The 13,790-nt window shown below is 55.7% G+C and overlaps 1 protein-coding gene across 1 annotated transcript; it reads left to right on the forward strand.

Moving 5' to 3' along the window:
• The first annotated feature begins 1,641 nt into the window (after nucleotides 1-1,641).
• Nucleotides 1,642-13,463, forward strand: SCRT2 (scratch family transcriptional repressor 2). Its single transcript, XM_063098512.1, has 2 exons — nucleotides 1,642-1,774; nucleotides 12,673-13,463. The coding sequence occupies exons 1-2, from the start codon at nucleotides 1,642-1,644 to the stop codon at nucleotides 13,461-13,463; spliced, it is 924 nt and encodes a 307-aa protein (XP_062954582.1).
• The last annotated feature ends 327 nt before the right edge of the window (nucleotides 13,464-13,790 follow it).

Here is a 13,790-nt window from a genome sequence, read left to right on the forward strand (position 1 = left end):
ACTGTGTGACATCAGGCAACTCCATGCCCTCTCTGAGTCTTAGCCTACCAACTGGTATTGGATGACCCAGTCCAAGAAAGACATCCCCACTCCCTCAGCCTCACATCCTATAAACAGAATGTCATTGTGTTTGTGACAGCCTGGCATTCCTAGAGTCTGATTCTGAGACTTATATGCACTGCCCATCCCACACTTGCTGAGGCCGGCCCAGCACCATGGGGTTTTGCCCAGTAGTCTCTGGGCAAGGGGCTGAGTTCTCCTGCTCCTTGGTCCTGCCAAGATATGAGCCCCAGGTTTTGGTCAGATTGGGTGGGGGGGGTGGGTCTGCTCAGATCCTTCCAGAGACAAAGGAGCTGACCTGCAAAGAGTTCCAGCAGGAGCCCCGCTCCCCCTCCCTTCCCCCCTCTCCCTTCCCAGTCCACGTGTCTCTATTGTCTGCTCCCCGCTTCAGGGAAAGACACAGCCTCGGATGTGTCAAAACCACCACCCCCCGGCAGCAGGGAAATTAATTACTGGACGATTTTCACTTCCTCTTGCAGTGCCTGCCTGAGCTAGGCACCGGAACAGGACTGGCTGAGCGAGACCAGGCATTGGCATGGGGGACTTGCTCCCCACACCAGTTCTGGGAGAAGAAAGTTAAACCCTAAACCCAATAGAGGGCTCCAGTGGGAGCCAAAGCTGGAGGGTGGGGGTGGGTTTCCTCCAGTTAAAGCTGAGTGTCCACACTGGCCACTTCAGAATTGAGGGAGAGGGAGAGGACTGGAAGCAGGAGGGTCGCTGCTGGCGACCTCGTACTCTTTTCTTTGCGTCCCCTTCCCTGTGTCCCCATGTGCCTGAACCTGCCTGCTTGGGACCACTCTCCCTCCACTCCCCTTGGCTTCTCCCTCTATTTTGCACTTTTCTTTCCCTTTCTTCACCTCCCTGGGCAGCTTCGGTTTTGTGCGTCTGGATCTGTCTTTTCCTCCTGTGGGTGTGCGAGTGTGTGTTGCTACTTCTCTCCATTTCTTTCTTCTCTCTCTGTTTCTTGTGTCTTTTTGTCCTTAGCTTGGTCTCTCTGCTTCTATTTCTACCTCGTTCGGTGTGTGTCTCTCTTTCTCTGCATGTCTCTCTCTGTCTTTCTCCATATCTCTCTTCCTCTCTCTCTCTCTCTCCCTTTCTCCCCCGCCCCAGTCCTCTCTCTCTGTCTCTCTGTGTCTCTGCGCCTTGCTCGCCCTCACTTTCTCCCCTCCTGCCTGCCCGCTGCTCCCTGCGCCTGGCCTGCCCCCACCGCCGCCGGTTCAGGGGAACGTGTGCGGAGCGATTGTCCTGGGGGACATTTGATGGATTAGAGCGCTGAACAGTTCCATTGCTAGGGGACCACCTGATCTCCTCCAGCCTGCGTCCCATATAAAGCCGGCAGCCGGAGTGCTGAGCACAGCTCCAGAGATCGCCTGTCTGCGCGCCGCCGCTGCCAAGCCCGAGCGGGAGCCCGAGCCCGAGCCCGGGCCGCCGCCACCGGTGCCGGCTCCGAGCGGCCGCCAGCCCGCGGGGAGCTGTCCAGTGCTGAAACCCCGCGCGGACAGCCTCTAGCGCCCGGCTGGCCGCCTCCCCACACCGGGGCCCCACGCAAGTGCCCCCGCCGAGCCCCCCGCCAATTGCACCATGCCGCGCTCCTTCCTGGTGAAGAAGATCAAAGCGGACGGCTTCCAGTGCAGCGGGGTGGCGGCCCCCACCTACCACCCCTTGGAGACCGCCTACGTGCTGCCTGGCGCCCGGGGGCCTCCCGGGGACAACGGTGAGTGGGACGTGGACGGGGGGGGGGGGGGGAGCGATCCCTCCCCAACTTGGGCCACGAGGAGGGGCGCGCGCGGCAGGGAAGCCCGGGAGGAGATTTCTCTGGCCGTGTGCGCCTCCCGGGCTTCCCAAGGGCCGGGCGGGCGGGGCAGGGGCTAGGTCGGTACAAAGGGAAAGTCACAGGGTTGGCCCATCCCGCAGCCACGCGCAGCCAGGACTTTGAAAGTTGTGGCCCTAAAACAGGACTGGAGTGAGGGGTGATGAGAGAACAGAGAGAGGGACGCTCGTGAAGGGCTAGTGCTGGGGGGCTAATGCACGGGCAGTTTGAGGGTGCCCTCTCCCCGGCGGAGGGAGAGAAGCTGGCTGCCTGAGTGTGCCCTCCTGGTGCAGAAGGGAAAGGGGCCTAGACTACTAGCTCCTGAGGGGACGTGGATGGTTCCCTGGGGTAGCTGGGGGTGCCCTCCCTGCTTTCAAACCTGCTCCCCTTGGCGATGCCAGACAAGTGCTCTCAGACCCCTCTCTCAACAACTCTTTTGTTACCCTCAGCCACATGCCTGCCAAAGGCTGGGCTTGTCCTGGGGACTACAAGAAGAGGGCATTTCTGGAAGGGGCTCCCTCAAAGTGGCTCCTGATCCCCTGGACTGCTCTCCCTCTCTATCCCCAGCTTCTCTCCCCCTTCAGGAGCCAACCCTGGTGATCCTTGTAAGCCTCCCCCACCCCCTCATACACACACACACACACACACACACACACACACACACACACACCATCTCTTCTCAGAGCAAGTTCCTGCAGGGACAAGGGTGTGGGGGACAAGAGAGGTCATTTAAGCCCAGAAGGGGGTGATCTGTGGAGGGAGAGGAGAAGAAGCAGAGATTGTTTCCGTGGGTCCCATCCTCCAGCAAGGGGACTACAAAAGGGTTTTCCTCGGATGCCCCCCTCCCCCCAGGGCAGGTGTCTAGAGAGGAGGCATCCCTTTGGTAGTGCGAGATCTGACATCACATGTGGCATCCATCAGCTTTGGTGTGTGTGTGTGTGTGTGTGTGTGTGTGTGTGTGTGTGTGTGTGTGTGTGTGTGTGTGTGTGTGTGTGTGTGTGTGTGTGTGTGTGTGTGTGTGTGTGTGTAGAGAGAGAGAGAGAGAGAAGAAAGGGCTGAGGACAAGGGGGGAGCTGAAATGGCAAAGCCAGGACCCTGGGAGGGTGGGGGCTTCTGTCTTGGGGATTTCCAAGACATTCAACCACATTCCACCACTTTGCCAAGAAAGGTACAGAGAGGGTACTGGGCAAAGGGCTCTGTGACCTCATCAAGGTCAAAGAAGTTAGGGAGTGATCAGAGATACAGCTATAGCTCCTCAGCCCCTAGCCTCCACCAGATCCCCCAAAGAACCCCCTTCTCCTCTGCCCACATGTCCCTGATTCTACTGTCCTCTTTCCTTGACCACGGGGCCTCTTCAGCTTGGGGACAGAAGCCCAGGGATATAGCTGGGCTGGGCTGAGGGCTGGCAGGACAGAGGGTAAACCTGGGGCCATGCCAAGGCTGGAGAATGCATACTAGGAGGTGGCAGAAACTAAAATATCTGCAAGGCTGGGATAGGGATCCCTTAAAGGACTGACACAAAGCTCTGGGCTCCCACCCCCTGAGGCCCCCTAGGTCCTGTCCCCAGGCCAACTAAGGAAACCCAGAGAAGCCCAGAGAATTTCCCACACACAGCCAAAACTGCAGGCTGTTCCTCAGGAGGGAGGCAAGAGAATGCCTTTCCTTGAATTCAGTCCAAAAGAGCTTTGAAAGGAGCCCCTGAGTGGGAGGCAGCGTGGGGGCAGAGCCACCAGCAGGGCTGTTTCTGTGGGGATCCCACGAGGTTGACACCCTAGAGCCACCTCTGTTTTTGTCCCATTCCCCAAAGGGCTCCAGACCAACTCTCTGGACTCTGGGGGAATCCTCAGGCTGTCATGATAGCTGGGGAGGCCTGTGCTCTAGATCTATGACTTGCTGTGTGACCTTGGGTGAGTGCCTTCCCTTCTCTGGTCCTCAGCTTTTCCAGCAGTGAAAGAGTATGGATAAGCATCCTTCCAACTTTGACAAGCTCAACTCTGTGAAGGTCAAGTGAGGGGTGGGAGGCATTGGAGATGCCTGGGTGAGGGTCTAACATAGTACTAGGAGGCGATTGTCAGGGTTTCCTTAGGGTTTCATTGAACATAAGCCATCTGGCTGAGTGTGGCAGAGTTTCTGGGATCAGGCATTTTTTCTTGGCTTTGGTCTTTTCAGGTTGTCCCAGGGTGAGGACAGGCACCCTGGTCTGGCCACCTTGGCAGTGTCTGCAGTGAACGGTCAGTGCCAGAGACCAGGGTGATGATCCTTTAAGCCCAGGGATGACTAGGAAGCACAGGGTCTGCCTGGTCCTGTTTTCAGGGGCCTCTCCCCACCCTGGGGTGTGGCTAAACTGGGCAGTGAGGGGCACTGTCATTCCATGGGTGGGTGAGGGGTGCTAGGGGTCCTCAGAGAGCCCGCCAGCTTCTGGTGGCCCGTTGTCTCCGCTCTGCCGGAAATAACCTTGCTGAGCGTTGGAGGGAAGTGTGAAAAATTGCTGAGCTGACGTTTTTCTCTCCCAGCGTGTGTAAGTGTGCTGGGTAAACAAGGAGAAAGGGGGGGGTGAGGAGAGGGAGGGAGGAGAAGGAAGAGAGGGAGGGAGGGAGAGAGGGAGGGAAGGGGGGAGGGCCTGGGGCTGGAGATAGTTCCAGTTATTAGAAAGATCCTCTTACAAGCCATTCTGCAGCTCTGGCTGCAGGGTCAGGATGAGGCTGATGGGAGGGAAACCTGGAGGGGAGAGGGGCTGGTGGGGATAGGGGGCTGTGAATGTGGAGGTCAGAGGAACCACAGACTAACTGACAAACATGTAGGACCCCAAATTAAAGAGGTATATCCCCCAGCTCCAGGACTGCTGGAGAATGCCTGGAGGACTCCTCCTAAGCGCACGCGCGCGCACACATGCACACACACAGAGAAGCAACGTTTGCCTCTCTACCCACTTCCTTTTCAGCCTCTGCTGCCAGGCAAGGCAGAGGGTGCAGCAGGTGTGTCTGTGCTCCAGGGCCCCCTAAACCCACAGAACCCCTAAACAGGGAAGGGAAGACCCCAAGTGGGGAAAGCTCCAGGTCTCTCTGCGGAGCTCCCTGAGGAAGGTGGACAAGACCTAATTTCATCGTCCCCTTCAATAAAATGCCTCTTCCCTCCCCCACCTCTTGCTCTTCCCCTCCCCTCTGCTCCCCTGGGGGATTCTGAGCACAGACTCAGTCTCTCTGTGAGATGTCAACTCACCTCCTCCTAAGCCTCTCAGAACCTCACCCTCCAGCTCCACCACACCCACCTCTCACAGACCCGAGCCCCCATCCTGGGGGATGCCAGGACTCGGCCATCCCAGAGAAGGCGGCTGCTCATTCATCTGCATGTCGGTGGTCTCTGTGGACCCCTGCCAAGGACATCTCCTGGACACCTTAACTCTGAACTCCAGCTGGGAGCCAGGCCCCCCTTCTCCACACCCCGCCCCTCTCCTGCCCCCACACCCTCTCAGAGTGCATCCGACCCAGGCAGATGAGGGATCAATGCCAATCCAATAACGCAGTTGTCTGCCCTCTGCAGCTGCATTAAGCCTCCCCCAGCAGGCTGAGGAAGCTCTCCTACTTCTACCCATGGGCTTATCTAGTTGACCACATTACACCAGTGCCCACTTCCTCTCACTCCCTCTCATGGCGCCAGGTAGTCGCTCCAGGCCAGGCCTGGGAGCCCGTCTGAATGTCCCCAGCCACTGCACACCCACCCCACACCTCAAAAAGTCCATCTGGGGAGTAGGGATGCAAAAGAGCTACCCCAATCCCTTGGCAGAGAGAACCCAGAGAAGGCTGGGAAGGACACAAGGACACACAGCAGGCCCATCTGAGTCTTCTATAACCACAACTTCCCCTGGCATCTTGGTCTTGGTACAGGTCTAAGGTCCAGGTTAAATATATATGTCAGAGGCTCAAGACCAAAGTCTAGGTCCAGGTCCAGCATCCAATCCAGTCTCCAGGTACAAACCTGAGGTCCAGGTCTAATGTCTGTGTCCAACTGCAGGTCTATGACCAGGCCCGAAGGCTAAGTCCAAGGTCAATGTCTAAGGCTATAGGTCTAGGTCTGATATCCAGGACAAATCCATGTTCAAATTCAAGTTTCAATGTCTAGGAACAGGTACAGGTCAACATTCTGGGTCCAGGATCAAGATCCGGGCCCAATTTCTAATCCAAGGTCATGTCCAGATCCATTTTCAAGGCTGGCTAGGTTCAAGTCTTAGACCTGCTAATAGCTTTCTGTGTAGTCCTGGCCTAGTCTTCCCTACCCCAGCCTCAGTTTTCCTCCCATGAAATCAAAGTTGAACATGATCTCTTTCAGCTCTGACCTTCTGGGTACATAGAAATCTGATTTTCCTATGAATTTACAGGGCTCAGTGGGAGTGTGGAAAAACAGGCCCATGTGAGGTATGGAATCTGGGGGTCTGGAGTCACAGTGGGGACATGAGAGGCTCAAGCTGAGCTCTGATTGCTGAGGGAGGGCAGGAGAGTACACCAAGTCCCTTATGTTGGTGCAAAATTTATACATCCCAAAGGCTCTCAGGCCACACACATACACAGTGGGCAAAGGGTACAGAGGGCAGGGGGGGATTAACTCCGACCTACAGAGGCAAAACTGAGGTCACAGAGGGCCCATTACCTGCCCAAAGTCACAAGAGCATGAATGGTGGAAATTGTCACTCTCCCTGGCAGGTGCTTCACCCACATGATCTGGGGGCCTCCACAGCCCAAGGCCCTCTGGGGGGCGTGCTAAGATTCTACAAGAGCAATGAGGTCCCCAGACTGCTCAGCTTCCTTCCCAGCAGTGTCTCCCCTGCTGTGAAGTGTCCACTACCAGTCCTTGGGTAGGAAGGGGTTTGGAACAGGCCCTCTGATGGCACCCTCCAGGGCAGAGAGAGGGGAGGGAAGAAGGCAGGAGAACTGGAGGGAGGGGAAGCATCGTGCAACACACCCTGTCTCCAGAAGGAGGCACAGAAAGGGCCTTCCGGAGATCCCCCCTGAGGGAGCAGGAAGCTGTTCCACCAACCAAGCCTGGGCAATTCAAGCCCCTGGGCCACTCACTCCCTTCTCCACAAGCCCTTGAGAAATCTTTCCTATTGATTGCTGCAGAGCTGTAGACCTCTCTGGGGGCCACAGGAATTGGGTCACAGTCAGAAAAGACCAGAATATGGGGAATTCTAGGAGGTGGGGGTGGCGGGGAGGGGTCCTAGAATTCTCTAGGAGCTCCCTGGGCCTGGGTCAGTGGGCATCAGCCCCATGTCCTACAGCCCTGGTCATGTCCCCTGCTCATTTGGACTCAGGGACCCCCTCCCCCATGGGCAGATGTACCAGCTGCCAGGCCTTTGGAGGAGGAGGGTGTCATTTCTGGTCCAGTGCCCAGGGAACCACTAACAAAGATGCTATAATAAGGGGAGGGGGAGGTACCCAGCCCCTTTGCCCAGCTCTGTGAGCAGACAGGAGAAACTATTTTTATCCTTCTTTGCTGCTGACAGACCTGGCTTTCTGCTCAGCTGGCTGGAGCTGATTCTCGAGGCCCGAGGCCCTGGCACAGCAAGAAGCAGCTCTAAATATACCCACACAGCAGCCCCTCCAGCCCCCACCACCCAGCAGGGCTGAGCCCTCCTCAGGAAATTGGGCCACCTTCCATGGTGGCCCACCACTGGGCCCCTCTCCTTTGCTGCCCATCTTGGGATAGGGAGGTGGGATTGGGGCTAGAAATTCCCTGGAGGCAGTTTGGCACCGTGGGAGTCTGGGAGAAACTGGGGAAAGGAGCCCTGGACTGGCTCCATTAAAAAAAAAAAAAAGAAGTCCAGCCTAGCTCTGATGAGATCTTGTTTTGTGACCTGAGGTGGGACTTCTGCAGAACAAGGTCAGGGGAAGAAGTGACCTCACACATGAGCTATGTACATAAAGCATGTAGCAGTGTACTTTGCACACAGTAAGTGTTCAATAAATGTGAGTCATTACTGATGTTATTATTCACAAAAATTTACAAGGGGCTGGAGCATTTTCTAGAGCAATAGCTTCTCCCTACCTTCAATATTCCACTAGCCCATAAGACACCAGCTAACTGGGTAGTGTTATCTGAGGAAACCCACCACTCTCTCCCCCATCAGTTGAAAATCTTCCTCCTCCCAGCAGGTTTCCATGCATTCTCTACTGTTTTGGAAAAAACACAGGCTTTGGAGAGTTTCAAACCTGATTCCCCCTCCAGTGACCTTGGGCAAATCCTCTACCCTCTCTGGGCCTCTGAGCACAGTGCAGGGCCTGGCTCACAGGCAGAGCTAGTGTTAGGTGGGAGCACTAGTAGTGATAGTTGTAGTACTTGTTACAGAGCCCCTGCCCTCACCCCAGGGGGTCAGGCAGTTGGATGAGACAGTATTTGTAGAGGGCCCGATACCTTAATTCTCATAAATTCTCCTTCCCACCACTCCTTTGGGTACAGAATTTTTAACAATGGGTACTGGACCTTCAGTCTAAGATATCAAGACTCTTGGGCAGGGAAAACCAAAGTTGTTCTTAGGTGACATGTGTACATCTCCAAAGTATCTCTGGGTTCTCCCCATAGCCCTAAATGACAAGGTTGGATCTGGTCCCCATCTGTCAAATGAGGAATTCCAACCCAGAGAGACCGCATGACTTGTCCAAGGCCTCAAAGCTGGGGTCTGAGTACGAGACCAGGATGAGAGCCAGATGTCTTTTCTCTGGGTCCCAGCTACTCTTGCCTCTATTGGGACCCAAACAAAAGAGTCCTGTCTCACCCTGTCAGCTGAAGGACAGGCAGCTCAGCTGTCTATAGTCACCCTTGGGGCAGAAGAAGGCACACAAAATCTGTTTGGGTTCCATGTGCACGGTTAGAGCATGGTTTATAGTGTCCTAAAGGATTCTCCAGGGCTGAGGCCCAGAGAGGTGAGGTGGCTTGGCCAAGTTCACACAGCAGCCCGAGACAATCATGCATATCTCCTACTCTGGCAGATTAGAAGGATATAGGAATAATAATGACAATAATAATAATAACAGCTTGAGAGGCTAGCTATTGTGTGCCACTGTACTAAGCACTTCACATTCATTCATTCAATCCTATTATGAACTCCCTTATACAGATGTGGTAAAAAGAGTGACTTGCCCAGGGTCACACAGGGAGATGTCTGTGGATCTGAGAAGAACAAGGTGAAGTTGGAGGAAGAGGGAGTGGAGGAGATAAAGAGCGTTATGGAGGGATTGATTCAGCCATGTTACGGAAGGGGTCTTTAGAGCAATCTAGTCAAACTTCTTCCTGTACAGACTGAGCCCAGAGAGGTTAAGCAACCTGGCCAAGGTCACAAAGCAAGTTAGAACCACCTCATACAATGCTCCCAACCTGGGCCAAACTCCACAGCCCCTGGGCATCAGGTCTGAGCCCAGAATCCTTGTCCTAAAGGCAATTCCGTATCTGTCCCTAGGAAGATGAGCAGCCTTTGAGGGGCTTTTACTTCTGTGTAAAGAGCCACCAGGGACAGGAGTAAGGTGCTGCAGTGCCACAGACCACCAGCAGGGGGCGCCATGGCCAGAGCACCCAGTTTGGGTGAGAACTGTCTGGTTCACTGAGCTCCTACTAGGCACCAGAAGTTTTCTCACCAGAACGTGAGGTAAAAATTACACAACCTGGATGAGGAAACAGAGGCCCAGAGAGCAGCAGCAAGGTGCATCAAGGCAAACGCTAAGAAAACAGGAGCACAGAAACCCATTTGGGGAGATTGTCATTGTTACTCATAACAACCAGTATGTATTGTATTACAACAAACCAGTATGTGATTTACAATGTGCCAGGCACTGGATGGGAATTCTGGCTTTAACTTAGTAGGTGCACGACCCTAGGCATGTTACTAAACTTCCCTGTGCCTCAGTTTCCTCATCTGTAAAATGGTACCACCTTTAGAGTCATGAAGGTAGAATGCATTCATGTGTATAAAGCCCTTAAAATGGTGCCTGATACATAAGTGCTCTAGGAGTGTTGGTTATTATTTGTTTATTTATTGTATGTTCACTGGTGGACTCCCTACTGAAACTGTAAAGGCACAGAGAGGTCTTGGAGTTTGTCCAAGGTCACACAGCTGGGAATGGTAAAGCTGGAACACAATCCAGCAGTCTGGCACCGAGGTACTCTTTAATAGTAGAACATACAAGGCACTGGTCACATGATCAGTCGCCCCTCCAAATGGATCCCATACTATCCCCATTTCCAGAAATGTACCTAAGGTACAGAAAAATGCACAACTTGTCCAAGGTCACCTAGCTAGAATCTGTGTCAGGGAACCAAATCGCCCTCCCCCCCCCCAATGGCCCAGGCCACGTGAGGTGCAGACCTGTCCCAAGATCAGGTGGATAGGACTGCCTATAGCAGACCCTGCTGGGCTGGAAACTGAGGCTGGCCTGGCAGTTCTTTATCGCCCATTCCACAGATACTGGTTGAGTGCCCACTAGCTGGGCCCTGGGTTAGGAGGTGAACAGCCTAGGCACAGCCGCTTTCTCAGAGGCCTCCCAGTGTGTGGAGAACAAGGGGAGCAGTGCACTGGGTTCCAATTCTTGCTCCAGCCCTTGAGCAAGTACCATCACCACTCTGTTCCTCAGTTTCCTGACCTGCAACAAGAATCTTTTTGTGATGGCTCAGTAAGAGGATGGGAGTGAAGCACTCAGCACAGAGCCTGGCACACAGTAAGTGCTCAATAAATATTAGCTAGTATTATCATCAGTAATTACAACGTGAGGAAATACAGAAGGAGAAGGAGAGGGTCTGGGAGTGCTCAGCAGGTATTACTCAGTCTGAAACAATACTCCCTGAACGTTCTGGGACCTGAGTACCAGGCCTGGTTCCTGGCGTGGGAGGAAGGGGAACATTTAGACCAAAGGTAGATGGGAGGGGAGACGGGGTGCTGAGCGATTGGGACACCGCCTCCCCCCCCCAGATTTAAAAAAAAAATGCCACCACCACTGCCCCCCACCCCCACATCTGACCACAGAGCCCCTCCTTACTGAATCAACGACCCCCACAATCCCCATTCTGTATGCAGAGGGTCCTGTGCTGGCTACTGAAAGGACAGAGCGAAAAATAAGGTCACACCCTCGCCTTTAGGATTGGGGGGCATCCTGCACACACTTCACCCTGTGACCATCTCAAACGCCAGATGAAAGGCAAAGTCCTGGAGGCTGAATCAACCCAGCTCTTTGAGGGAACGAAAGCTGACCAGAGTGCCCAACCAAAAGGCTGAACGTCATTGGAATCCTGTTTCTCCTCTTCCAGCTGCTCACTTCAGTGGGGGAGGCTGAAAGGAGGGGGAACGGTTACATGTCTAAGGGGTCAGAAGGAGAGGAGCAGATCCCTCGATTTGCCACTACCCAGCTGTGAAACCTTGGAAAGGGGCCTCACCTTCACTGTTCTCCGGAATCAGAGGACAATGGAAATACTTGGTAATTAAGTGCCATGATGATAAGTTTGTTCAATATCTGCCAGAAACTCTCCAGGGAGCCCAGCTCCCAGGGTCCCCAGGGAAGCAGCTAGAACTAGACTAGGCCATAGGAGGCAGAAACAAACCGGGGTGGCCTCTGCCCTCGAAAAACCCCTATGGAATCCCCTGGGAGAGCCCCAGCCCGCCCATCCATCACTCAAATCCATGACAGACAGGATTTCCGGCCCAACTCCAGCCAGCCCGAGGAAGAGGGGAAGGTAAATTCTCATTGGGGACTCGGAAGACTTCTACAGGAGGGGCTTAAGGAGCAGGTACAATGAAGTTCCCTTTCTGGAGCACCTACTACGTGTCACATACTTGACCCCTTTAAAATCCTGCAGCAACCCTGCGAGCTGGGTCTAACTGGATTGTGATCCGTGTATGCAATATCTATTCATCGCCCACCTACTCTGAGCCAGGCATGTGATGGGCACACAGATCCAGCCCTGGGGAGTTCATAGTGTAGAAGGGGAGGCAGACAATTAAATAATCTTCAGCGAAGTCGCTTTTTCAAGCAAGTAAAAAGCATAATTATAATAGCTAACATTTATATAGCAATTACTGCGTGCTCCCTCTCTTTCTCAATTTCCTTACACGTAAAATGTGGATTATAATAATACCCACTTCCCTGGGTCTGTGACGATTAAATGAGTTAGCATGTGTAAAGCACCGCAGCAGAGCCTGGCATACAGTAAGAGCTTAATAGACGTTTATTATCATCACTTGACTCAGTCCTTCCAACGACCCTGGGAAGGTATGTCCAATTACAAGCTCCATTTTGCAGATGAGAAAACAGATTCAGAGAAGTTACAGGACGGGAGCGGCAGAATGTGGGAATAAAGGTCACGGGCTTCGGCGTCCGACCGCCGAGGTTTGAACCCCGGCTCCATCACTTACTAGCTGTAAGCTTAGACTGACCGCGGCGTCTCTCTACGCCTCCGTTTCGCTACTTGCAAAGTGGGTGTAGTGATAAGACCTTCAGTGTGAGCGCTTAAGAGAAGAGTAAACGCAAAACCAGTAGAATGTGGCTGTGAGCGCTTAAGAGAAGAGTAAACGCAAAACCAGTAGAATGTGCTGGGCCCCGCGCTCCGAGGGGTGAGGTGGCGGGTACTTGTTTGTGGTCCGTGGAGGAAGGATTTGAACCCGGGCAGCCTGACACCGAGGGCGCTGTCTTACAAGCAGCCATCATCTTCCAAGGGCTGCCGCGGGATGGTGAGCTGGAGGGAGCGGGGAGTAACTTGCCTGAAGGGGAGAGCCCCGCTCAGCGCCTCACCCGCACCCCACCCCCACCCGCACGTCTCGCCCCCTCCAGGTTACGCCCCGCACTGCCTGCCCCCGAGCAGCTACGATGCAGACCAGAAGCCGGGCCTGGAGCTGGCGCCAGCCGAGCCCGCGTACCCGCCGGCGGCGCCGGAGGAGTACAGCGACCCCGAGAGCCCGCAGTCCAGCCTGTCGGCACGCTACTTCCGCGGGGAGGCGGCCGTGACCGACAGCTACTCCATGGACGCCTTCTTCATCTCGGACGGGCGCTCGAGGCGGCGGCGGGGCGGGGGCGGAGGGGACGCGGGGGGCGCGGGGGACGCCGGCAGCGCCAGGGGGCGCGCGGGGCGCGCGGGGGCGCCGGCGGGAGGCGGGCACCGGCACGCGTGCGCCGAGTGCGGCAAGACGTACGCCACGTCGTCGAACCTGAGCCGCCACAAGCAGACGCACCGCAGCCTGGACAGCCAGCTGGCGCGCAAGTGCCCGACGTGCGGCAAGGCGTACGTGTCCATGCCGGCGCTGGCCATGCACGTGCTCACGCACAACCTGCGCCACAAGTGCGGCGTGTGCGGCAAGGCCTTCTCGCGGCCCTGGCTGCTGCAGGGCCACATGCGCTCGCACACCGGCGAGAAGCCGTTCGGCTGCGCGCACTGCGGCAAGGCCTTCGCCGACCGCTCCAACCTGCGCGCGCACATGCAGACGCACTCGGCCTTCAAGCACTACCGCTGCCGCCAGTGCGACAAGAGCTTCGCGCTCAAGTCCTACCTCCACAAGCACTGCGAGGCCGCCTGCGTCAAGGGGGCCGAGCCGCCCCCGCCGCCCCCCGCCGGCCCGGCCAGCTGAGCCGCCCGCTTCGCCCGCGCCCCGGGCCCCCACCTGCGCCCTCTGCAATCCCCAGCTCCGTTTCCCTGTCCACGCCCCTCCTGGGGACCCTCGTCCCGGCCCAGAACTCCTCTCTGCATCCCCTAAACCCACAACTCCCTTCCAGCGCTGTCTTTCCCAGCGCACCCCTACCCACTCCGTCTTTTCCGGCCACCACTCGGACCTTGACCCCCTGTTCGCGCCTTCAAGGCTCCCAACTCAGGCACGAGGTCCGCACCTCTCCCCGGCCCCAGAGTCGGAAATTTCTCCCGCCCAGACCCTGCACTGCCCTCCTTCTAACTTTGAAGG

This window comes from Cynocephalus volans, chromosome 1 (genome assembly GCF_027409185.1).
Source record: "Cynocephalus volans isolate mCynVol1 chromosome 1, mCynVol1.pri, whole genome shotgun sequence".
Classification (NCBI taxonomy): domain Eukaryota; kingdom Metazoa; phylum Chordata; class Mammalia; order Dermoptera; family Cynocephalidae; genus Cynocephalus; species Cynocephalus volans.